The 24,805-nt window shown below is 37.6% G+C and overlaps 1 protein-coding gene across 3 annotated transcripts in view; it reads left to right on the forward strand.

Moving 5' to 3' along the window:
* The window catches only part of LOC126252129 (ubiquitin carboxyl-terminal hydrolase 8-like), a 247,740-nt gene extending 224,633 nt beyond the window's left edge, over positions 1-23,107 (forward strand). For 2 of the 3 annotated variants that reach the window (XM_049952998.1, XM_049953013.1), the window contains 2 exons: positions 889-1,022; positions 22,107-23,107. In XM_049952998.1, coding sequence (XP_049808955.1) covers positions 889-1,022; positions 22,107-22,416 — 444 coding nt within the window. In that variant the 3' untranslated portion in view covers positions 22,417-23,107. Of the gene's footprint in view, positions 1-888; positions 1,023-5,451; positions 5,599-22,106 lie in introns of those variants that run through there. The other variant, XM_049953005.1, reaches the window with a different exon arrangement.
* Positions 23,108-24,805: the final 1,698 nt, after the last annotated feature.

Genomic DNA, 24,805 nt, shown 5'->3' on the forward strand with positions numbered 1-24,805 from the left:
TGAAGCTTGATGGTGATACAAATTTGAACAAAAATAAATACATTAACAAGTCTCTGTATGTGTTATTTAAGGCTCACCCAGTAGTAGTATGTTATTAGCAGCAGCAGCAGCAGCAGGGGTAGTAGTAGTAGTAGTAGTAGTACTGGAAAAAGCAACTTGAAATAAAAACTTACTTAAAAATTTAATATACATCCGAGAAATTGGTTGTATTTCGTGGACAGCCTTAAAGGGGCGGGGGGGGGGGGGGGGGAGATGTGTACATTATTATCTAATTTTGAATCACCAAAATAGGTTTCGTTTTGATAGTAATATAGTAGCAAGTAAATAAAGTAAAATATTCATTATCATTTTGTGTTATTTATATAACTCTACTATATAAATAGCTTATAACATTAACAGTGTCTAAATGTCTCGGCAGTGGTACTCAAAACATTGTCTCCACAATTCTTTTGGTGTTAAACAACTGTTTTATGTATGTCAACTTATATTTTGGACAAAACTGCAACTATATGAAAATCTATTGCAACACCGAAACTTTAACTAATACGTAAAAAGAAAAGACACAGTATTTTGTGTAGCACACTGGCAGTATTTATATTTTGTAGGGTAACGATTATTTTCTGTGACCTGTAACCTGTAGTTCTGTTTAAGTGCAGTAATATATACAGTTACATGTAACTAACAAATATTATAGAATAAAAATAATTAATATTTGTTATGGAAATATTACAGCACCTTAATTCCAAGAAAGAAACTGTATGCTGTTGTTTATTCTGAACATTTCATTTGTTTATGTAAATGACTGAGGCTGTCGATGAAAAATTATAAAAGCCTTGTAATACATTATCAGTCCTGTTGGTTCTCAGTAACAGGTCCTATGTGTTCTAGGACTGCCTGAAACTGTACTTAGCAGGTGAACGAATCACTGGCTGGACGTGCCCTGCTTGCAAGGAGAAACGTGATGCCGTGAAAAAATTTGACATTTTGTATCTACCTCCAGTCTTAATTATACATTTTAAAAGGTATGCCTCATGAAAATTATTCTAATAGTTTTATAAATATTCATATTTTACCCAAAATTCCATGTTTGTGGTTCATTTTTAAGATGGCTACATTTTCTTATGGTTCCCTCATTTAATATTTATGACAAATGTCATGATGTGGAATAGGCCAATAGAAAAAAAGCTGCACACTGTTCACACATGTGAGCACACACACACACACACACACACACACACACACACACACACACACACACACAGAGAGAGAGAGAGAGAGAGAGAGAGAGAGAGAGAGAGAGGGGGGGGGGGGGGTTTTCAATAGAAGTAAGTAGTCAGTCACAAACTGAATTGGCAACAAATCGTTTTTGCGCATATATTGAACAAGTTGTTCAGGAAAAACAACTTAAATCTGTGTTTGAAAATATTGTTACCGCCTGTCTGTCTGTTTATGCCATTATGTAGATTAGATTTTTAAAGAGTTTTATAATTTATGTTCAAAGTTAGATTACTAGATTATAGTACAGATCACTTTTTCCTTCCAATCTCTGTTTTACTTTCTGACTTGAGATTTGTTGTCAATAAGCCATCCCCAACTGCATGAACAGATGCCTACAAAATATACTATTTTGGAAACAGCATAATTCTAAATACTTTATTTTTCACAATAAATGCTCTTTCCTTTAGTGAGAAGTTATTCAAAAATGTTACTTTTGTGGTCTTTAAGTCCAAAGTTGGTCTGATCCAGCTCTTCACTAGTCTGGCATGTGCAAGCCTCTTCATCTCCACATAACTACTGAAACCTATATCCAATAATGGGAAGTCCAGGATTTAATATATATTAGCAGTCATTTTTCATTGTGCCTGTGCGCAACTCAGTACCATCTCTGTGTGATGAGTAACAACCAATATCCATCAGAACCTGCTTACCATATTCATCCCTTGGTCTCCCTCTACAATTTGTATCCCCATACTTCCCTCTGTTACCAAACTGACAGTTCCATGGTGCCTCAGAATGTATTCTATCAACTGACCACTTCTTTTAATCAATTTGTGCCACAAATTTCTTTTCTTCTCAACTTTATTCAGAAACTGTTCATTAATTATATTATCTGTGGATGTAATCTTCATCATTCTCCTGTAGCACCATATTCCAAAATCTCCTATTATTTTCTTTTAATCTGAACTGTTTGTCGTCCACTTCTCGGTTTTGTACAAGACTACACTTCAGACAATTACCTTCTGAAAAGATATCCTAACATTTAAATTTATATTCAATGTCAACCAATTTCTCTTTATCAGAAATATTTTTCTTACTGTTGCAAGACAGCATTTTATATCCTGTCTTCTTCAGCCATTGTCACTCATTTTGCTGCCCAAATATCAAAACTCATCTACTGTTTTCATTGTCTTCACTTCCTAATCTAATTTCTCAAATTATTGGCTGATTCGAATCAGGTACATTCCGTTACGATTGTTTTAACCTTGATGTTCACCTTGTAAACTCTTTTCAAGAAACGATCCATTGCTTTCGGCTCCTCTTTCAAGTCTTCCATTGACAGAATTAAAATTCAGAATTTTTATTTCTTCTCCCTGAACTCTAATTCCTTTTCCAAATTTATCCTTGGTTTCCTTTACTACTTGTTCAATGTATTGAAAATCATTGCAGATAGGCAACAACTATGTCTCATTCCCTTCTCAACCATTCCTTTACTTTCCTACCCCTCGACTCTTATAACTGCCATTTGGTTTCTGTACAAGTTGTAATTAAGTTTTCACTCCCTGTATTTTACCCCTGCCACCTTCATAATTTCAAAGTCAATTCCAGTCAACAGTGTCAAAAGCTTTCTCTAAGTCTACAAATCCTGTAAACATAGGTTTGCCTTTCGTTAGCCTATCATCTAAAATCAGTTATAGAATCAGTATTGCCTCACGTGTTCCCAAACTGATCTTCCCTAAGGTTGTCTTCTACCAGTTTCTCCATTGTTCTGTAAATAATTCATGTCAGTATTTTGACAGCCATGACTCATCAAACTGATTGTTCAGTAGTACTCAAACTTGTCAGAACATGCCTTCTTTGAAACTGGAATTATTACACCCTTCTTCAAGTCTGAGAGTATTTCACCTGTGACATAAACATTGGAAACCAGGTGGAAAAGTTTTTTTGTGGCTGGCTCTCCCAAGTATCTAAATAAATCTTAGAGAATGTTGTCTATTCCAGGAACCTTGTTTAAGACTTAGGTCTTTCAGTGTTCTGTCAACACCTTCTCGCAGTATCATATCTCCAATCTTACCTTCACCTGCTTCCTCGTATCTTTGTAAATATTTCCCTCCAGTTTGTTTCCCTTACATATAACCTCTATTGATAGTGTCCCAAGAGAAATGATCAATAGTCAGGGATATGACAGTAATGATCATTCAAATAAAAAAAAAGCTAGCTAACATGGACTCTGCTTTCCATATTTTGGGGGGTGATAGAATGGACCAAAACAAGAAAAAATTCTGTAGTAAACATGGGTTCTGAAATGCGTACCTTAAGAGCTATGAGCATCTGTTCAGTAGAAGAGATGTATTTCACTGTAGCAAAGATGAGCAAGTGCTCATAGCTCTTGAGGTATGCACTTTAGAGCCCATGTTTACAGGATATTTTTACCTGTTTTGGTCCATACTGCCGCCTAACAAAATACGGAAAGTAAAGAGCTCACCTCAGAAGAGAACTGTTTCACAATAATGAAGATGAAGTAGTGCCTGTAGCTCTTAAGGTGTGCATTTTAGAGCCCACATTTGCTAGGCTCTTTTGCTCCAAATGGTCATTCCTGTCATATCGACAAATATTTATATGATATCTATGAATTTTAACCACTCCTCCTGGGACATGTATATTTGTTCCCCCATTTAGCCTTCCCTTCTTTGCTAAGTGCTAGCTTGCCATATAAGCTCTTAATATTCATGCAATTATTTGTCTTTTTTCTTAAAGATAGCATCTACCTTTCCCATACTCACCCACGTTTCTACAGCTTGTTTTCTCTCCTAGTCATTCCTGCTTTGAGAATACTGATAGAATGTTTTGAAAGAACTATACCATGCAAAACACCTGTTGGAAGGCCTCATGACATTTGAGAGAACAGATGCATGAATGCATTGACAAAAGATGCCCAAATATTAATTATTTCATAAGCCAACAACTTTCAGTGGATAGAACAAGATTGAAGGGGTTCGTGCACAACTCCTTCTTGCTTGCTGGAACAAAGAATAGATGATGTCACATGGCACAGATGTGTGCACCCTTTCTGCATTGAGGAACAGCATGCAGCAGTGTGGATGTTAAAATGCTGGGCAATTATCTGAATAGAGCAGTTCCATTAAATCAGCAGTTTATATTTGAAACTATAGGTGCCCTTTGTTCAGCCAAATGCCTGAACTGCTATCTGAAAGTCCTGTGAACTGCAGTTCATATGTCAGCAGAATTTATTCTAAACAAGTGGTCAGTGTTAGTGATGCAGTTGAGTTCCTTGCAAAAATGTAAAATTCATCTTCTTTCCATTTGTGTTAACTGATTACTGATATTAATTGGCTAAAAATTCTGTTATATGCTTCATCATATTTACCGGTCCCACGATTATTGGCATGTTACTACTCTTAAATAGATTCGAAAACAGTAATTTCAATGATTTAATATAAATTCAAAAAAAGAAATTATGTGTCACCAGATGATGGTTGTGCATATTGTCATCCGCAATACGTATAGCTCAATGCACTAATACAACTAATGCTTCATACCGAGTTTGGTGTGAAGTTGAGAATGCAGCGTATAAGGGAAATTGATCACCATCAGAAACTTCTAAATGTTCGTGGGGCCTATGTCTGACTGATGTAGACTGCACAATGATGTCATTGTTAGTAGATGAATGACCGAATCATTCTTTGCATAGCTTGTGTGAAAATCCTTCAAAGTGCACATAAAATGATCATACCAAATATCTCAGGAATGTACAGCGTAAGGCACAATGACTGAGCACGAAAAGTGTTTGGTCACTAACATCTACCAGCAAAGTGCCATTGATACATCTGTTCCACTCGTGATTCCTCCAAATTATACTATGAAAAGGAAATTTGCTGCTCACCATATAGTGGAGATGCTGAGTTGCAGATAGGCACAAAAAAAAAAGGACTGTCACAAATAAGCTTTCGGCCAGTATGGCCTTCGTCAAAAATAGATATCTCTCTATCTCTCTCTCTCTCTCTCTCTCTCTCTCTCTCTCTCACACACACACACACACACACACACACACACACACACGGTTGCAGTCTCTGGCAACTGAAGCCACCTGCGACTCAGTATCCCCGCTGTATGGTGAGTAGCTACTTTCCTTTTCATAATATTGTTACGTGTCATCCTGGATTTTCCATTGTTTGAAAATCCTAATTATGATTTATGTAATAATCTTTACAGTGAACACAGCTGAATGGCATCTGCAGAGCAAGACAGCAAAAGACAAAACTCACAAGAGATAATAAAACATCTGAAGTATAAATGTCAGATGAACAAAATTAGTCCAGCGATTAGATATGAGGTTTTATATGTTGATACTTACTTAATGTAAGAGCACAGGTGCATCATTTACAGAATTAGTTCGTAAACAGTTCACACATACAAAATGGGATGAAATAAAAAGTAATAATACATTACCCCTTTAAGGCTTGAAGGTATACAAAACACTGAATACCTTCAAGTCTTCGGCCAACATTAGGGTATATGCCATGGTACAATGGGTAGGTATTTCAGTAAAATAGAATTCAAATTCAATCTTAGAGTATTTGTATCTTTACAACCAGTACACGGATCAATAGATGAATGATAACTTCAAAAGATTATAATTTTTCATAAAAGTACAATGATTTACAAATCAGATATTTCACATCAACTTGGTTAGTTAAAGATTTCACTTGTTATAGCCGATTTCAATGATTTCATGTCATAAATTTGCGAAGGATGAATTTTGAAATGGTCATGCTTCAGACCATTACCATTTTCTAGAAATTTGGCTAGATGCAATGCTAAGTAGACTTGATGTCTTCATAGATCGACGGTCAGCGATGGTCCAAAGAAAGGTTGAAGTTGCACAAAAACAGTGTAGACTAGTTGACTCGTAGTCTTCTGACAGGGGTTGATGCAGAAAAGTTCAAAAGTAATGAATTTATACAAAGAAAAGAAGACTCAAGGTCTTCTGGCGATGGTTGTCAAAGAAAATATCCAAATTGTAAGGAATTTATACAGATCTAACTCGTGGTCATCTAATGTTGAGTAACATCAGAATCTTCTTGTTTAAATGACATAAACTCAATGTAGGCTCGTCGCTGAAATTTTCATTTCATGCATCAGCAGAAGAGCACTCGGGGGGGGGGAGACGGCAAGAGAGCAGGCCACCTCCTCAGGTTGATGACTGCAGGCAGCCCCCTACACGTACACTGTCAGCAAAATAGCGTGCTGGAGCCGTGAACCTCGAAAGCGCAGGCGCGCACTGGTAGGCTCCAGAGCGTTGCAAACTGTTTGCGCAGTACTCGACAGGTTTCATGAAACAAAGTCAAATTCCAGCATCAGTGATTGATAAAGACTCGTTCATGTTTTACTGCCAATGTGATGTTCTGAACTTATGTCCTGACCCATTTTCTGGTTTTATGCAAAACTTGGATCATTATCCGCTTCACTATGGACTCACTTTATGTACACTGTGAGTTGGTACTCTATGTGCTGTCTGCTGACTCAACGTTTACTAGTGTTCAAAACATTTAATGCTAAACAAACAGCAGTGCTCAAGAGAGCAGAAATGTCTCTTAAACACACATTTATTTCAAAATGACACCACACACACTGCTGGAGTGTCCATATATGGCATGTAAGTAAATTCTTGCTGCCATACAGAAAGGTTTTAATTTAATAATGCACACAACGTGACAATAATCTGATAATAGCTGAGCTGTGCCCATCAGCTACCATGCACAGTCAGGTGACTCTTCAGTTCTCATGCTATTAACTTCGTCACATGCATGTTTATTCTGTGACAGTGTTTGTGAAGAGTGCACTACCTGCAAGATCGAAGATTACATTGTCCGAGGGATTCACAATACAGTACCCAATCGGGGCCGAGCAGGTGTGAGTAAACACTACTACTATGCACATTATTCTGTTTCGTGTCTGTTGGCCTCACACGGAGGTGAGAAAGTTTTGCTTTGCCAAAGTGTTTGTGAATTTCTTCACTTCATGGAGTGTCTGTGCATCATAATTCGTCACACGACTATCTGTGAATAACTTGTGCACAGGAACTGTGCATAATATTTGCGCTATAGTCCCAGTATCATGACAATAGTCTTTTGAGATTCTTTTTCATAAGATTGTACTTCATAATTAATTACAAATGGTCAGTTAACAAATAATTAGTGATTTTCAGAGACAAGGCATAGGTTAAAGTCAGCTTTATTTTTCAAGTTTGGAATTTATCAGTCAGTCGGACACTTGCAATTGGCCCAAGGTCTAATAAATAAGATAATGTAGATAAAAGGTTGAGACATCAAGCCTCCTAAACCCAAGCGTGACAGAAAGCAAAGCTAAATGACCAGAGCCAGAAAAACAACAAGGCTGGCCAACACAACAGTACAACATAAACTAACCTCACATGACACACTTTCAGCATCTACCCAATAACTCATTTTCCACATCATGTTCAGGACATAGCAAAATATTCATACATACATATACTCGTAGCATAAACACAAATACACTTTAGAAAAACGTGTTATATAATACACTGTAGTAAACACAGAGATCATAGAATTAAAAATTGGTATACTAATTAGGTACTTCAGAATTAATTTCACAGAAGTATTCAGTTCATGAAATTTGAAACTACTATATATAGTTTGGTTCTAGAGATCTGTGTCTCAAAGAAAATTATGGAATAGCGACTACCACTAAGTCCATGTTTGGAACGATTATTAGTCTATGTAATGATTGGTTATGAATGTTTGCAATTTAGGCGCAAAAGTCATCATCATGCAGGTGATTACAGTGACATTCCACTCACTAGTAACACATGTAATGAGAGGATCCATATCCTCAATGACTAAATTCTAGATTACCATTTACATTACATAAAAGAACACATTAGCCAAATGGCAAGATAAAAATATTAGCTTGAATTCACTTACATTACTAAGATTTATAGTGCAGAAGGCACTAACTGGTGTGTGGAGGACACAATCCTCAAAACACGAATCAGCATTAAATATAGCACAGGTTATCATTTTAAGTGAATAGTTTATTGCTTGCACAAACATCATTTGCTTTCAGTACTTCGAGCAACAAGCACCATCATTCATGCATTATTTGACAAAGAGTCAAGTCATTTTATGTATTTTATATTGAGATACTTACGTATACAAAGTACAAGATAAAAATGTCATAACTTTATAGTCCTTGGATTTTAAACGAATTCGGGTACACAAAGAGGAAGTGTCCGTCGTGTGTAATTTTCATTATTTGGTATGGGCCAGTGTATAATAATTGTCACTGCTTGTTCTATTTCTTTAGAAGGGATGGCTTAGGATGAGATGTAAGTAGCACCATCTCATATAGGTCAAACCACTGGGTCTGACCTAGTTTTTTTATCATATGCTCCCTTGCATGTCACAGCACTGGCATTCAAGGACTCAAGAGATGGAGTTTTTTCTCTTCACCATGAGATGTCACATCTCAGGGCCACTGGAAGCAGAGACATTCACTCATTTTTCTCGACTTTGTTTAGCATAATTTCTTTTGGTTTGTGACCTGTGGAAAGATGCAAAAGGTTGTTCATTATATACTCAGACAGGGTGACAAAATCAGCTCACTTTGTCTGCTTATGTGGTGTGTAGTTCCGATAAAATGGTTTAATTCTCTGAAAATTCATTCTGTACAATTACTTTCAGGATGGAAATGTGAAATCAGAATTTGTTTGGTTTTATGCTCATGCAGAAATGAGCACCAAACTCGCCTAGTAAAATTTGATGCATTGTCGAATAATATTGCATCGGGAGTTCCAAAGCAAGGGAAGTAGTCATCCCTCAACCTCTTGACTATTGGTGCAGCATCAGTAGACTTCATGACATGTAGACAGACATGTTTTGAAATAAACTGTGAACCGCAGCTAGGTATTTCACACCTCCCGTTCCTTGAGGGTATGGCCCAGAAATGTCAGTTGAGGCAATTCCTCCAGGTTACTTGTCAGAATCAGATGCAAGGGAATTTTACTTGGCAGGTTCATTGGTTTAGTCTTCTGACATATAACATGCTCGCAAAAAAACGATGCACTCTTCTGTGCAGACTCGGCAAGTAACAGTATGTGGCAATTTTCCATTTACATTTCTCAATCCTACAACAATATCCCCAGGCCATGTATGTACACCATATCAGGTGATTGTGGTTTGCACGGGTTACACAGACACACACACACACACACACACACACACACACACACAAACAACAACTCATTGTCTGTATTTCTCCTGTGGAAAAACACATCATTATGCAAGGTGTAATTCTGACTCAGTCTTTGATTTGTCTGAATTACCAAAACCATTTAACTTTTGAACACTTAGGACCTGTATCCTGCAGTGCTTTCATGTTTTTACACATCTGTAAGTAATATCATCGCTGAACAGTGTCCTTCATAAGCAACACTTTGTAATCTATCACCTGTTCTACAAGTTCATTCAACTCGGGCGAGCCATAGGGTAACATGGATAATGCACCAGCAATAATGTTTTCACTAGCTTTTATATAAACAATTTCAAAATCATATTCTTGCAAGAACAATACCCACCACATTAACCTCTGGTAGTGTAGCCTACAGATTAAAGGAAAACTTGAAAGTGTTGTGGTTGCAGAACACTGTAACATGCCAACCACAGATAAAGTAATGAAACTTCTTAAGAGACCAGTCCATGGAGAGGGCCGAGTGTGACGTTTCACACACTGTCCACACCCTACTAGGGAACCTGATTGCGGCAGGGCGGGTTAAAAAAATCATTCATCGTACTGTTCAAAATAAACCTCCACCTACCTCAGTACGGCTTCTGCTCAACGTCCCTTCACTCTGCAAGCATAGATACTTACTAGATGGCGAAAAAGCAGTACTGAAGAAAATGCTGCCTAATATCTGTCCTGCAAAGTCCGCATAAATTCCAGTAGTATTTCAGTTCCTGCAATCTCACATATGTCCGCAGCTCGTGGTCGTGCGGTAGCGTCCTCGCTTCCCGCGCCTGGGTTTCCGGGTTCGATTTCCGGCAGGGTCAGGGATTTTCTCTGCCTCGTGAAGACTGGGTGTTGTGTGATGTCCTTAGGTTAGTTAGGTTTAAGTAGTTCTAAGTTCTAGGGGACTGATGACCATAGATGTTAAGTCCAATAGTGCTCACAGCCATTTCAATCTTACATATATCAAGATTTCAGGTAGTGATATAGTGTATTTTTTCTCACAGTAAATTTTCCAAAAAATTTGTATATAGGCCTTCTTATTGCTTCTAGTACACATGAAAATGAGCTATCAAGTACGCTTTTACCTAACTAACGTATCTATAGTTCTCTGTTCACAGTTCATACAACCAGTTTCACATGCAAAGCAGCCAGAAATTTACTCAAGTCCGACCCGATTGATGGCATGATCTCACAGTCACAGATCCGCTACTATAAATGAGTTTTACATTTGGGCCTTTTCAGTGGGTTTCTTTAAAAGAACTGCTCACCAAATACCCCATAACTGAATACAGAATATACCACACGGAATTTTCATAAAGGCCGAAAGTTCACACAAGACTAACTTCCCAACAAAATACTCCCGAAGCTCCAAACCTTCATCAAACTGTTCATACTATATCAGCATTAGTCACCACACATATTAAACTTGAGGAACTCAATATCATTTTAAACATAATGAGAATTATCACATTTAACATGTCCTTCCATGTCCAAATCTGGCGAGCGACTCTCCCAATACTGCCTCACTCACAGCATATCTCACTAGCTGTGTGCGGGAACTACTTAATTCTCGTTGGCTGATCAGTCTGACGGACTAATCAGAATGATCCTTAGAGATCGTTCTCATGGCAAAACTCGCCTAAGCCAATCACTGTCCAGAAAGTAATTTATGTCATCCCAAAGTGCCAATGCTAACACAATGTTTAATAAAACAAAACAAAATAAAATGAATCTTGAAAATAATTTCGAAAACAATTGCACATTAAACTAATATTCTGGCTGCCTTCTTACAAAAACTATCACCCCTAAACATGTGTCATCAGCAGTGTGGGTAAATTACATCTTTCCCATGTTCCAATTACGTTATGTTGTACATAATATAATATTGAATTTTTTCATATGTCCCACATACACACTCTCACTCATTCTCATTTATTCACACAACAACATAATAAACAGATGCTAATTTTTTCTGAATTTTTATACTACGAAATGAAGAATAATTAAAGTTTTGAAAATAAGAATTCAAACTAATTGATTTGATATATTGAGAACTCTGTGAATGATTTCAAATGGTAACAAAAGACAAACTGTAATCGTTTCTAAATGAATTTTTCACCCTGAGTGTTGGTTTGGTGGGTTTTAGGTAATTTTCTGAATCGCCGAAACTATTATATGTACAGCTTTGTAATTTGGAGACCTACTTCTGAATAACAAAAAATAGTATACCAAGTTTGAAAATAATATGTTAATATTTAATATGTTTTATTTAGAATCGTAGGGGGTATGAATATAAGGTCGTTCTAAGTGACACAAAAGCCCATTCTCATGCTAGCTAATAGCGACAGATGTGCTATAAGTCATGGCTAAGACACAAGTTTGCAGCCCCCTGTATGTTCACCAGGCTCCACATCTAGGTATCTTACTGCAATAAATTTTATCCCGTAATAACTTGCAACATCACATGATGACATGGACTTCCGTTTAGCCATAAACCTCAACTGTCTGAAATAAATAAGATCCAAGTCCTGAGTATGACTCATTTGAGACGAAACAAAAAATCCTTTCCCGTATCGGGATGGTGCAACATCTCAGCATGGCCCGGCACAACTTTAGTTTTGTCAAAAGCTTCCGGGCACTGGGGGATCAGGACCAGGGAGAAATTTTGTTTAACAAAACCAGTAATTCTTGGTTGCTTTAGAGTTGATTCTGAATGATCCACCTAAAGAATGATGTCATGCCCAGAAACATTTTCAGCTGTTTTTGTGACATTAGCGGTGGACATTTGGCTGTATCTTGTCTGGCTCAGGTTCTACACCTGCCATAGATATGACATGTCCTAAAAACTTGATCTGTTGTTTGCCGAATTTCGATTTCTCTAAGTTTGCAGTCACTCCTGACTCTGAAAACTGTTACAAAACTTGCCTTGACAGCTTTATGTGCTCTTCCCAGGAAGCTGTGGCTATTAACAAGTCGTCCACTAAATGGTAACTCAGTCTAACAAACCCGACCCGAGAACGGTGTCGAGGGCCGTAATAAATATGCCAGATCTGACATTCAGACCAAACGGTAGCACCTTAAATTGGTACAACCATCCAGTGAAGACAAAATAAGTATATTTCCTAGATTCCTCTGTCAAGGGGATCTACCAGAACAATGATCAGAGATTGAGCGTCAGTAGGAGGTTCATACCTGAAAACTTTTGCAATGACTCTTTCAGAACTTCCAGACTGGTTCGTATGAGCACAATGATTTTGTTTATGTTACATGCATCGAGAACTAAGTGTACCCCACCTCCTGGCTTCACTGTGATGAACAACAGATTGCAGTAGGCAGAGAATGAGGTCTCAGTAATGTCCCATGTGAGCATCTTGTGTAATTCTTGTGTCACCACCTCCCTACTGGCCCATGGGGTGGCATAGGTTTGATTACAATAAGTTTGGTGGGGAGCAACATTCATGTGATAGATGTATCCTTTCACAATACCAGGATTCTTAGAAAAAACATATACATATGTCATCAATAAGTGCATAAGTTTGTTCTTTTGCTTTACGTCAAGTCATTCAGATTCCTGAGCCTTGGTGCAAATTATGTTTACATCGGGTAGATTATGATTTGCATTGACTGACACTGGTTCTGTTTCAGTGTTGGTAATGTCTTTCCTCAGTACATTTATATCAATTAATTTGATTGACAGGTCCTGGCATAATTTTCCCTGGCGGTCCTTGTCAATTTCACCTCCTTCTCATTAACAAATAGGGTGCACTTTCCACATTGGAAGTTGACACACATTCCTCCATTTTGCGAACTCCATTCCCACCAAACAAGATAAATTTAGACTCTTAACCACTAGGAACATGCACTCAACAGCTCTGCTCGCAAATTCTATTAAAACCAATACCTACTTATCTGCTCTTCACAGTTCAGACTCGACACAATTCTTTACCAGCAGTTTCGGAACCTTAGTTCTTTCCAAAATTCTTTTTAAGAAATGAATGGCCATCACACTCATATTAGCTCTGGTGTCAATCACTATGGTGACTGGAATACCTCTGACTACACCACTCAGTGCCGCTTGTACCTGATCTACCCAGACTTCCCTACATGGCATCATATTAGTACATAGTTCATCACATATCTTGATTATCATTATAACGAAGTGTGCTCGTCAGATTACAAGAACTGTCGTCCCCATTAATATCCACGACTACAATCAGAGTGCGATGAGACTACATTTAGTTTGGCGCATTGTTTGTTTGTCGAGGCCTCTCATCCATGCACTCCAAAATCTGTAGTGTCCCATTTTGCAAGGTTTGTGATCATCCTTTCGGTGGTCTCGACTCAGAAGCAAGTTGATTCCAGTCGTGATTTCCATTTGGTGGAATATTATTCTGTGGATAGTTTGGTCTCCACAGGATACCATTCTTCTGCCTGATGACCACTGCTCTGCGTGTGGTCTGTTCCTGCCATTCTGATAACCAGCGTGGAACCTATTATTTAGGTTTCTATGCTGGAATTTGGTGCCATTATGCACCTCCTGATTTCTCTTTACACTGTTGTGACAGCGTCGTACCGGCCGTTGTTGTTATGGGTGCAGGAATGCACTGTTGGTGTACCACTGCCGGCAATGGAGGGTGAAGCTTTGACAATGCCAGCTACTCGTGTTGGCGAAACGTCAGAAAAATCATTAGATGAACGTCGGCCGAAGAACCCGAGACAGAAGCCAATAGGCAGTTTGTCACATAAACTGAAAATAGAAAATTAAACTTTTCACTCAATGGAAGATTTGAACCCAGGACCTCTCGTTCCGCAGCTGCTCACGTTACCACGAGACCACGGCGCTCCTGCGTTTCTAATCTCCTTGATGTTGCTTATCTTCGCATGAACTACTCAGTTTGTATATTTTGCTTATTTTTTCACAGTTCCACACAACTTCTTCCTGTTTTCTCAATTGATCTGTGTTCAGTTTTTCAAGGCCTATCCACTGTGCCAACTTATAACTAAATCTGAGAGGGGTGCGATGGGGAGGTTCTCTTGTGAGTATCTTTAAACTCTTTTACATCTTGAGACAACCTTCCAACTTGATCAGAAATCTCATAGTATGCCTCTGTGAGACTTGTGCTCACAGTTCTGATCTGCATGAGATTCACATTTAATTGACTGTTCAAGTTTGTCACCACAGTATCAAATTTCTTGTGCATATTTTTGGACAAGTCTTGAAATTTCGAATCTAATTCAGTGCTTTGCTCACTAAATTTTAAATTTAATTCATTACTTAAGTATTTTGACACTTTACCAAAATGTTACATTACATATCGAAATGTTCATCAGTATCTGTTTGCAGTACCGAATATCCAAACTTGAAAAGAAAGTAAATGACTACACATTCAGCACTGCACCAAGAACACCATGAAGCTTATATTGCCCGTGAGAAGTAACCACAAGAAGTATGTAATACCACAAGTGTGAAATGCCATGGAGGAAAGTTGTGGTGATGGACAGGGAGTAGAACCCAGTACCTAAGTTAATTGTTAACTTAGCACAATCTGATGTCGGATTATAAATATGTTCACCAACAACATGGTGTTGAAATCGGAAACACTGACACAATTGATTTTTGCCTGGCAGGGTTCAAACCTGGCACCTTTTGCTATTGTCTTACTGCCGCAAATAGACTTGAAATATGTATTGTTTCTTTACCAGTAGTGAGATGCGCACATGTTCGGCTAGAGGTATCGCAACGAATAGTTTTGTGCCACGCATATCATCATTGTTGACCCCACATGAACAGGTGTCAACTATTGAATTCCCTTTAACTAATAGTTAGAATCGCGCCATGTGTAGGGACCTGGAGGAGTTTGGCATCATGAAGAAACCCCAAAATGATGAGGCAGTATCATCTTGAAGGGTTCAAATCTAGAGAAAAATTGGAATCCCAGCTTGAATCCCAATCTAGTGCCAGTCCTGCGCTCTTTACTTGGCATTACTGGAGGTAAATAGGTTACATTTGTGGCTGTTAAAAACAGGTACCCCCAGCAGGAATCGAACCCACACCTTAGCCATTACAAGCTAGCCTCAGTCCAACCAACCTCTGAATTTCACATCAAGTTTTTGTCATAATGGGGTACACACCACACAGTATTAGAAGTGACCTCTCAGACAGGAAATCACGAATCCAGTCGCACAAATGAGACAATAGTCCATAGGAAAGCAATGCAGCTGGAAGCCGCTTATGAGGAATGACATCAAAAACATTTTTGGACCTCTGTGAATACAGAATCAATTTGAGAGCCCGTGTGCGCGGTATGTCGTGCAAAAAAACTGTCAGCTATATGCGAATTTAGACTTTCTTAGTGAATCTCAATGATGAAGTCTTCTCAGTTTATTAGCCAAGTCATGGCATCGAGTCTTCTCGGGTCATCAGCTGAGTCAAGGCGTCATCATGTGGTACCGTTTCAACAAGCTTCCTATTTGTCATCTATAGGTGAAGTGTTGAGTTCATGCCCTGTCAAGTTCTTTATAACCACTGGACCACAGGCTCCTCTGGTCATTAACTCGTTTTTCCACAGCCTCTTCAAAGATTGACTCCCAGAACCCGTTCACCCTGCACAGCAGCTTTGTTTGTTCAAAATCAAACATATGATTTTCCTTGAGACAGTGTTCTGCCACTGCAGATTTCTCTGTTTGGCCAAGGTGAATGTTCCTTATGTGAGCTGAGTAGCACTGCGATATGCATCGCTGGGTCTGGCCAACATACTGTTTGCGACATGTGCAGCTGATGCTGTAGACTCCTGGTGCCTGTATTCTTAAGTTATCCTTCACTGAGCGTAGCATATTCTTGATTTGGCCAATGAGTGAAAGATAGTTTTAATGTTGCTCTTTTCTAATATGCATCTTATCTGTGACTCACAATAACCATTCTTGCAAAAAGTCTTTCTCAAGTGCTGCATTTTGGCAGGTAGACTCTCATTGTCGCATCTCTCGTATTATGCACACCAAGATGGTGAGCACGGATTTGCTTTGTTGTGGATTGTTGCAGCTGCTGACTTTAAAGTACAGGTTAGTGTGTGTCTTCTTCCTGTACACAGAATAGCCTAGGGTGCCGTAAGTCGTCTTCTTTATTATGATGAGGAAAGGCAGACATCTGTTTTCTTCCACCTCCATGGTGAATTTAATATTGTCATGTATGCTGTTGAGGTTGTTAAGAAATTCTTGTAGATTTTCTTCACCATGTGGCCAAATCACGAACGTGTCATCCATGTAGCCATAGAACACCCTCAGTTTGCAGTTTTGCTTTGTTTATCATTGTCATTGCTATGCTTTGTATCAGCACCACTAGCTCTGTAGCATTGCTGTGAGGCACTTGTCAACTAAGCAGTGCAACTATGCTCCTTAGCCTCATGCTGTGTTCTCCATTGTATATCTCCAATCCCACCCTCTGTTGCAATTAGCAGCCAATATTGTGGCTGCTCAGTAGACAATACGCAGGGCATCGAATGGCATAAACATCATTGGCGTTTTGTGAACTCGCACTCATGGGGTTCCTTGTGAGATTGATTTTTGGATTGTGACTCCACTGTATCCAAATGCAGTACTTGATCAATCGTAATTGTTCAGGTTCAGTAGCCTCTGTGATGCGCTGAGAATCACTGGCAAAAAGCTTGCAGTGCTTGCAAATAAGAATTATGAGTTTGAAGACAAGAAACTTCTGGTGTGTCGAAATCCAGATTGTTTCCCCATAGGTAAGTGAAACAGAGCTTCTGCATTACACGCTGTGCCATAGGGCGATAAAGAATTTCATGATAATAAGTGGAAAGTACTAGGTAACTAATGTTGCAACTTTTGTGCTTTATGATCAGGTACAGATGAAAAAGAGCAGTTTGCAGTTTGTGATCTGTCACAAGAAAAAATTTTCTATCGTACAAATATTGATGAAATTTTGTGACATCATAAATTATGGCTAAAGCTCCCTTTTACAGCTGACTGTGGTTGACTGTGACCTTGTTAAGTGTCTCAGATGCAAATGCTACAGGAAATTCCGTATTGCCAAACTTGTGAGATAAAACTGCCCTGTTCCAAATGAAGAGTTTTCAACTGCAAGAACCACTGGTTTTGTGGATCAAAATGCATAAACAAGAACAAACCAGTAATGCATGTTCCAATTTTTGAAAAGATATTTTTCATTATCCAGTCAATTCAAAAGGAGCATTTTTATACCATAGGTGATGCAAAGAGTGGCTACGTGTGCTCCATTTGAAATGACTTTGATGTAGTATTTCTCTTTTCTGAGAACAGTTTGGAGTTCTCGTACATTTGTAAGATAAGATAATATCCTTATGGCCTCTAAATGCTTGATTGAGGAACAAGCATCGTGGGTGTCAATAACCTGTCCCAAGCATTCAATTTCAGTTTTAAAATCGAACATTTTATTAAATTACACTTGAGCTCTGTGTCTGCTCAAATTTTAAAAAGACTCCAAATTTTTGAGATGCTGTTCCGGTGTTTGCTTGGATACAGTATCATCATCTAAACAATTTGAACAGGACGGAACTTTTGATGTCACACGGTCAAGAAAGCATTGAAGTATTGCAGCAGTGAGGGACTTCCTAAGTGAAGGCATGTTAGTCACCATAACTTCTTTTGTTTCCTCATTCAGGGGAAGTTGAAGATGAGTCTTCGGCAAAAAATTTTTTGAAAAGAGTCGTCCACCTGCTAGGCAATCCGTAGATTCATCAATTCATGTAAACGATGAGGAATCAGTCACTATTTGAGCGTTAACTGTGGCTTTAAAGTCAGCAAAAAGTCTGATCTTCATGTTCGCTTTTTTGTTATCACAATGGGAGATACCCACTAACTTGCAAAAACTGGTTACAAAATGTCGATTTGTTCTAAACTGTTGAGTTCAGAAGCAACTTCGTCGTAAACAGTGTAGGGTACCGGGTGAAGGCTTTAAAACTTAGGTTTTGCATTGTCTTGGAGTGTAATACACAAATGAAAATTCTTTGCATGACCCAGTGCGCCATCAAACAAATGTCTGTACGTACCGTTGAACACACACACACACATATATATATAAAGGTAATGTTCTGACTGACTCACTCACTCATCATCGCCCAGCCCAAAATTCTAAGGATGCAAAAATGAAATTTGGAGAAAGTGTGGATCTTGTACTGTAGGCATCATTTGAGAAGGAATTTTTTGAAATTCCAATTCTAAGGGAGTGAAGTAGGGGGATGGAGGTGTTTTTTAGTGTGTCTGTTTAGACAAATTAAGCCTGTGGGGGTGAAAAGATTTTATGAAAGCATTTCATTGTGAAAGCATTTTTAAAGCTAAATCTTTGAAAATTGATATTTGGCTTCTCATTTGGAGATGGAAAAAATACTTGTTTCACTGTTTTTGGAAATTCAACCCTTAAGAGGGTGAAATAGGGTCAGACTGGTTCACTGACTCATCATTGTCCAACCCAAACCACTTGAGGATAGAAACTTGAAGTTTGTAGAGTGTGTGAATCTTATTCAGTAGGAATCATTTAGGAAGAGATTGTCCGAAATTCTACTCCTAAGAAGGTTAAATTGGGTATGAAAGACATTTTGAAAGTATGTTGCTCTTAAGGGAATTTTGAAGCTAGAACTACGAAAACTGCTATTTGGTTTCTCAGTCAGAAAGTAAAAGTTTTCCATGGTTGTCTCTGATTTTTTTATTTTTTGCAGGAGGAGAATGAATTTTTTTGTAAACATACTTGGAACATTTAGCTATACATCGAGCCTACTCAATGTTGCCTCCGTAAGCTGTGACACATCTGGCCCAACATTCTTTCCATGATGTAAATGCACTTTGATAAAATTCTGGGGATTGACTTTTACACCATCACTTGTCCCAGCAAATAAGGTCTTTCTCATTATCAAATGTTTTATCGCACAGGTGGGCCTTCAGACAACCAAAGAGCTAAAAATTAGACAGAGCCAAGTCTGGACAGTAGAAAGGATGAGGAACAATTTTCCTGATTTTCTCCTGCGTCATAAGGGCTGTATCAGGTTTGGCATTGTCATGGTGTAGTCTGATGAACTGACCCTGATGCTGTGGTCTGTGGGTCTTGATGACACATCACAGCTTGTTCAGTGACAAACAGGAACAGTCCCAGCAAATTGTGGAGCAAGGTTCCAAAAAGTAAATGAAAATGACATCACACTGATCCCAGAAGAAGGAGGCCATCACCTTTCGGCCTGCGGTTCGTCAAAGTCTTGGTTGCTTCTTCCAAGGGGAACCCAGATGACGCCACTCCATGGATTGGGTTTTGCTCTCAGGTTCGGACAAAAGCAACCATGTTTCATCCTGGGTAATGACGCCATCAAAACACTGTTTCCACTCTTCAGTAAAGGTCTTTGTGAGACTCTCGCACACATTATTCCTCATCTTTTTCATTTCTCTTGTCAGTGATTAAGGCACCCAACGTACACAAATTTTTCTGTACCCTAGTTACTGTACCAGTGATACCACACTGCCCAATGACAAACAAGTCAATTTCAGTAAGCTGCCGTGTCATTACACATCTGTCATTTTGGATGATTTGATCAATGGTCTCCTTATTCACATCACTCACTGCCGTTGATGATTGTCTACCGCATCGTGGATTGTCCAGTAGAGAGAAATCACCTTCTTTAAACATCTGCAACCACTGCTGGATACTGCTGTGATCCACTGTGTCCTCCCCATAAACAGGGCGCAACTTCCTGTGAATCAGTGTGGCAGAGTCATCGCCGGTTTTGAAGTGGAACTCCATCATCGACCATTGTTGCAACCTGACATCTACTTCATGGTCCATTATGGCTCACCTGTAAATAAAAGAAAATACTTTTATATACCAACTTATAGCTAAATGTTCCAATTATGTTCACAAAAAAATTCATTCTCCTGCTGCACAAAATAAATAAAAAAAAAAAAAAAATTAGAGACGACTGAGCAGAACTTTTTGAACACCCTTTGTATCTAATATATATATATATATATATATATATATATATATATATATATATATATATATATATATATAAAAAGAAAGAAAGAAAGTGATGAGACTTACCAAACAAAAGCGCTGGCAGGTCGATAGACACACAAACATACACACAAAATTCTAGCTTTCGCAACAAACGGTTGCTTCGTCAGGAAAGAGGGAAGGAGAGGGAAAGATGAAAGGAAGTGGGTTTTAAGGGAGAGGGTAAGGAGTCATTCCAATCCCGGGAGCGGAAAGACTTAATATGCGGATGGATATGTGTGTGGTGTGTGTGTGCGAGTGTATACCCGTCCTTTTTTCCCCCTAAGGAAAGTCTTTCCGCTCCCGGGATTGGAATGACTCCTTACCCTCTCCCTTAAAACCCACTTCCTTTCATCTTTCCCTCTCCTTCCCTCTTTCCTGACGAAGCAACCGTTTGTTGCGAAAGCTAGAATTTTGTGTGTATGTTTGTGTTTGTTTGTGTGTCTATCGACCTGCCAGCGCTTTTGTTTGGTAAGTCTCATCACTTTCTTTCTTTTTAGATATATTTTTTCCACGTGGAATGTTTCCCTCTGTTATATATATATATATATATATATATATATATATATATATATATATATATATATATATATATATATATATTGAAGGTTCTCTTCGTTGGAGTAGCAGTTTGTCCAAAAGTTAAGTTCTATAGTTCAGTCTGTAATTCCATCACATTACCCATAAGATATTAAAATACATGTGCACTCATGTATAAGACTCCCATTTTTACTCACATTAAAAAAAAAAAAAAAAAAAAAAAAACTCCTTGAAGCCATTGTAAAAGTTGTTTATGGTCATAGCATTATTTTCACACTTTCCACTATTTTTTGAGAAAGGTCTGGCAGAAACATGTTCAGTACTTTCTACTTCTTGTGTTTCATTGTTAGAGCTGTACCTAGTGCAGTTCTATGAAAAGTACTCAAGTGTAAGCACTGAATCATGTCAAAATTTAATGGTAATTCATTTGCTTTGAATAATCTGTTGAATTTGTCAAATATTTCATTAACTGCCTTTTCAGCTATGCGACCAGTACTGCTTTCATTCTTGTACTCATATCATCTGAAAAAAATTACATTTTCTGGCCACACACATCAAATGCTACTTATTGCTGTGTGATCCACATAGGACTGAAACACACTTTTTTCCGTAAGGCATACAAGATACAAAAACATTGTCTTGTTGTGCATACTGTTCCATAACTTTAATCTTTTCATAGGGATATCAAAAGCCTTGATGAGATCACAAAATAATCACAATGGAAATAATTGCTGGTTTATTGATTTTTGTTTGTAAACTGTCAAGATAAATAGAGCCTGTGGAGTTGACAGTTCTCTGTGAAATCCAAACTATTTTAGTGGTTGTGTTCATCTGTCCTGTGTGTTTACATTGAGTTGCGCATGACCTTTTCCTCCTTTCTTTCTCCCTTTCTTTTTGCTTTACAACAAAAGAAGAAAGAAAGAAAACTGGCAACAATGAGATAATTATTCTGTACCACTGTTTTATATCATTTGTCATCTTTGCTTGCGTGCTTTGCCAATTCTCATTTTGAACATCCTTATTTCAGGTTTTATGTCGACGGTTGGTGTCGGAAAAGACAAAACTGTGTTGATTTTCCCATTGAGAAACTTGATATGGAACAGTATCTTAATGAATCAAGTTACAACCATTCACACATGACTTTCAGTTTGTATGGTGTCTCAAATCATTATGGAACTATGGAAGGTGGCCATTATACAGCATATTGTAAAAATGATGTAAAAAATAAGTGGTATAAATTTGATGACCATGAAGTAAATGTTATGTCACAATCATCTGTGAAAACTGGTGCTGCATACATTTTGTTTTATGCATCTTTGCACAGTACAATAAGCTGAACTGATATGTGGCAGAACATATTTATATGGTTGCTAACGTTTTACAGAAGTATATTAGTAACTTCTGTTCATTTAAAAACTTATATTTGCACATAATGTACAAAATTTTCAATAACATTGGTTATTGGGATTTTTAAATATATGTACAAAATGCTTTTTAAATGTGTAACAAATATGGATTGTGATGCATTTGATATAGATGAAAACTTGAGAGAATCAACACCAAAGATTATGGCTGAGGTTGTCGAAGATGCATTGAAGATGCTTCATGTACCATCACAATGAATACTGTGTATTTTTAAAATATGGGCCTGGTATGTAAAATGGCTTTGGTAAGGCTGAAATCAATTGTATGATAATCTACTGTATATGTTTTCTTGTATTATTTGTGCTATGTATATTATGAAATTATAACATGTATATAGCATTTCCAACAAAGTGCCAGAATGTACAGTAATGTTGTTGTAATAATGCTTGTACTCATAAGTTAAGTAATGCGTATGAATGTTGATCCTCATTTTCACTGTAAGCCCACCTTTATTATGGTTTGTTAAATGTGGGATCCACGTTACATTATAAGCATGTATCATGCTGTATGTTGGAGTCAACAGGAGGCCTGCAATGTCAGATGAATGGCTGTGATTATCATTCATAAGAGAGCTGTATGTAATAAAATATCTACAAAAAATTACATTTTAAGCACTTCAGTGATATACTTTCCATAAACTTCCTTTTGTCCGATTATGATTATGAATTCACATTTTAACTGATAAGATGCTATGGTATGAATCTTGTGAATGTATATTTGGAAGGATAGTGATACAGTTCGCACCTGTTCACAGATATAAAAATCTTTCGTGACTTCCTTACAGTGCTGCATATGTATCGAGAGAGTTCCAGTTACACACTATAAGGTCTTCTGCAGGTGACCATACTGTCCATAAATAAAAATAAATGTATAACAGTATGGCACTGTATTTACTAATCGTTCATAATACAGTATAATAAGGGTTAAAAGATTTGTCAGATAAGCAGCGACATACAGCTATTTTACTAGCACATTTAATAACGAAAGTTTTCTAGAAACTATCAAGAAGCTAACGAACCTTATGGTCTGTGATACCAATATGAAGATTTTTGCAGTTGTGGTCCTTAGCTTAATATGTTATAATTCAATATAGTTGTCAGTTTGTTTTTGAATAGCTAGTAATTAACTGATGCAAGTGGTGCCATTTTATTAAATGGTGCAAGTAATTTCCTGTTGTCATCCTTTGTAATGTTGCTTTCTATTCACCACATCTTCCACGTCTTTTTACTTTTAGCCAAATTGTCTGCAAACATCCTTAGCAATTACATATTTTCCCATTACACTTTCAGCGCACATTTTATCTCCATTTAGTTAAAGGATTGGGACATCATATTTCATCTTACATCGTAAAAAATTGTCCACGTCCACAAATGTTAGGACAGTAAGCTAAGTTTTGTTTGTTCTTCTTTTCATTCACTAGGCACATGATTCGAATTGTTTCTTTTAAACTCCTTTTTTTATTTTAAAATCAATCTTATCTTTATCAACTTCTCATGGTTGGGATTCACAGTCATATAATATTTCTTAAAAGACATCATAGTCACTGTTGACTGTATGAAATATTTATTATTACGATTGCAATTTTTCAAGTAACACTGCAAAAGTTATCTTTAAAAAAAGGTGAAGCACAGGGTGTATATACATAAATAAAGAAACATTTCATTAAGATAGTAGCGTAATTATAAAAATTGGTGAGAAATGTACATCATCTGTCGACATCATTCAGCTTTCTAAATAGTGCTATGATTGAAAGGGGCAGTAGGATATGATGGGAATATTTATTTATAACATAATAGAGGATAATACATGTGTTATCTGTTAATAAGCTCTCACATTGACTTATGTGCCCAAAAATGAGATGAAGACAGAGCTCTGATACATAATTCTTTGCATGCATATACATTCTACGAATATGAATGGCGTAAAACACTCGCCAGCAATCCAGTTCACTGTGCAGCAGCACAAATCATGATAACACATCACAATGCCTGTGCACAAATACAGGATGCATCCTTCAACCAGGCTCTGATTTAAAAAATAGAGATTTTTAGATAATTTCCAGTCCGTTTTATGTACAAATGACAGATTGTAAAATGGCTTACGGCCGCAATACCTTTGACATCTGATGGGAGTTTACCACCCTGACATTTTGTATAGACAAGTGTGTAAATGAGGTTTATTTTTAAAAAAAGTGGATACTTCAAAATTATATTAGTTACTGTGTAGTGTCATATCCGCTACCACTTGCAATGTATCTATTCTCTTATTTTATGTATTTTAGGAGCGCCAATTTTTATGCGA

Source organism: Schistocerca nitens, chromosome 1 (genome assembly GCF_023898315.1).
Source record: "Schistocerca nitens isolate TAMUIC-IGC-003100 chromosome 1, iqSchNite1.1, whole genome shotgun sequence".
In the NCBI taxonomy this organism is placed as follows: domain Eukaryota; kingdom Metazoa; phylum Arthropoda; class Insecta; order Orthoptera; family Acrididae; genus Schistocerca; species Schistocerca nitens.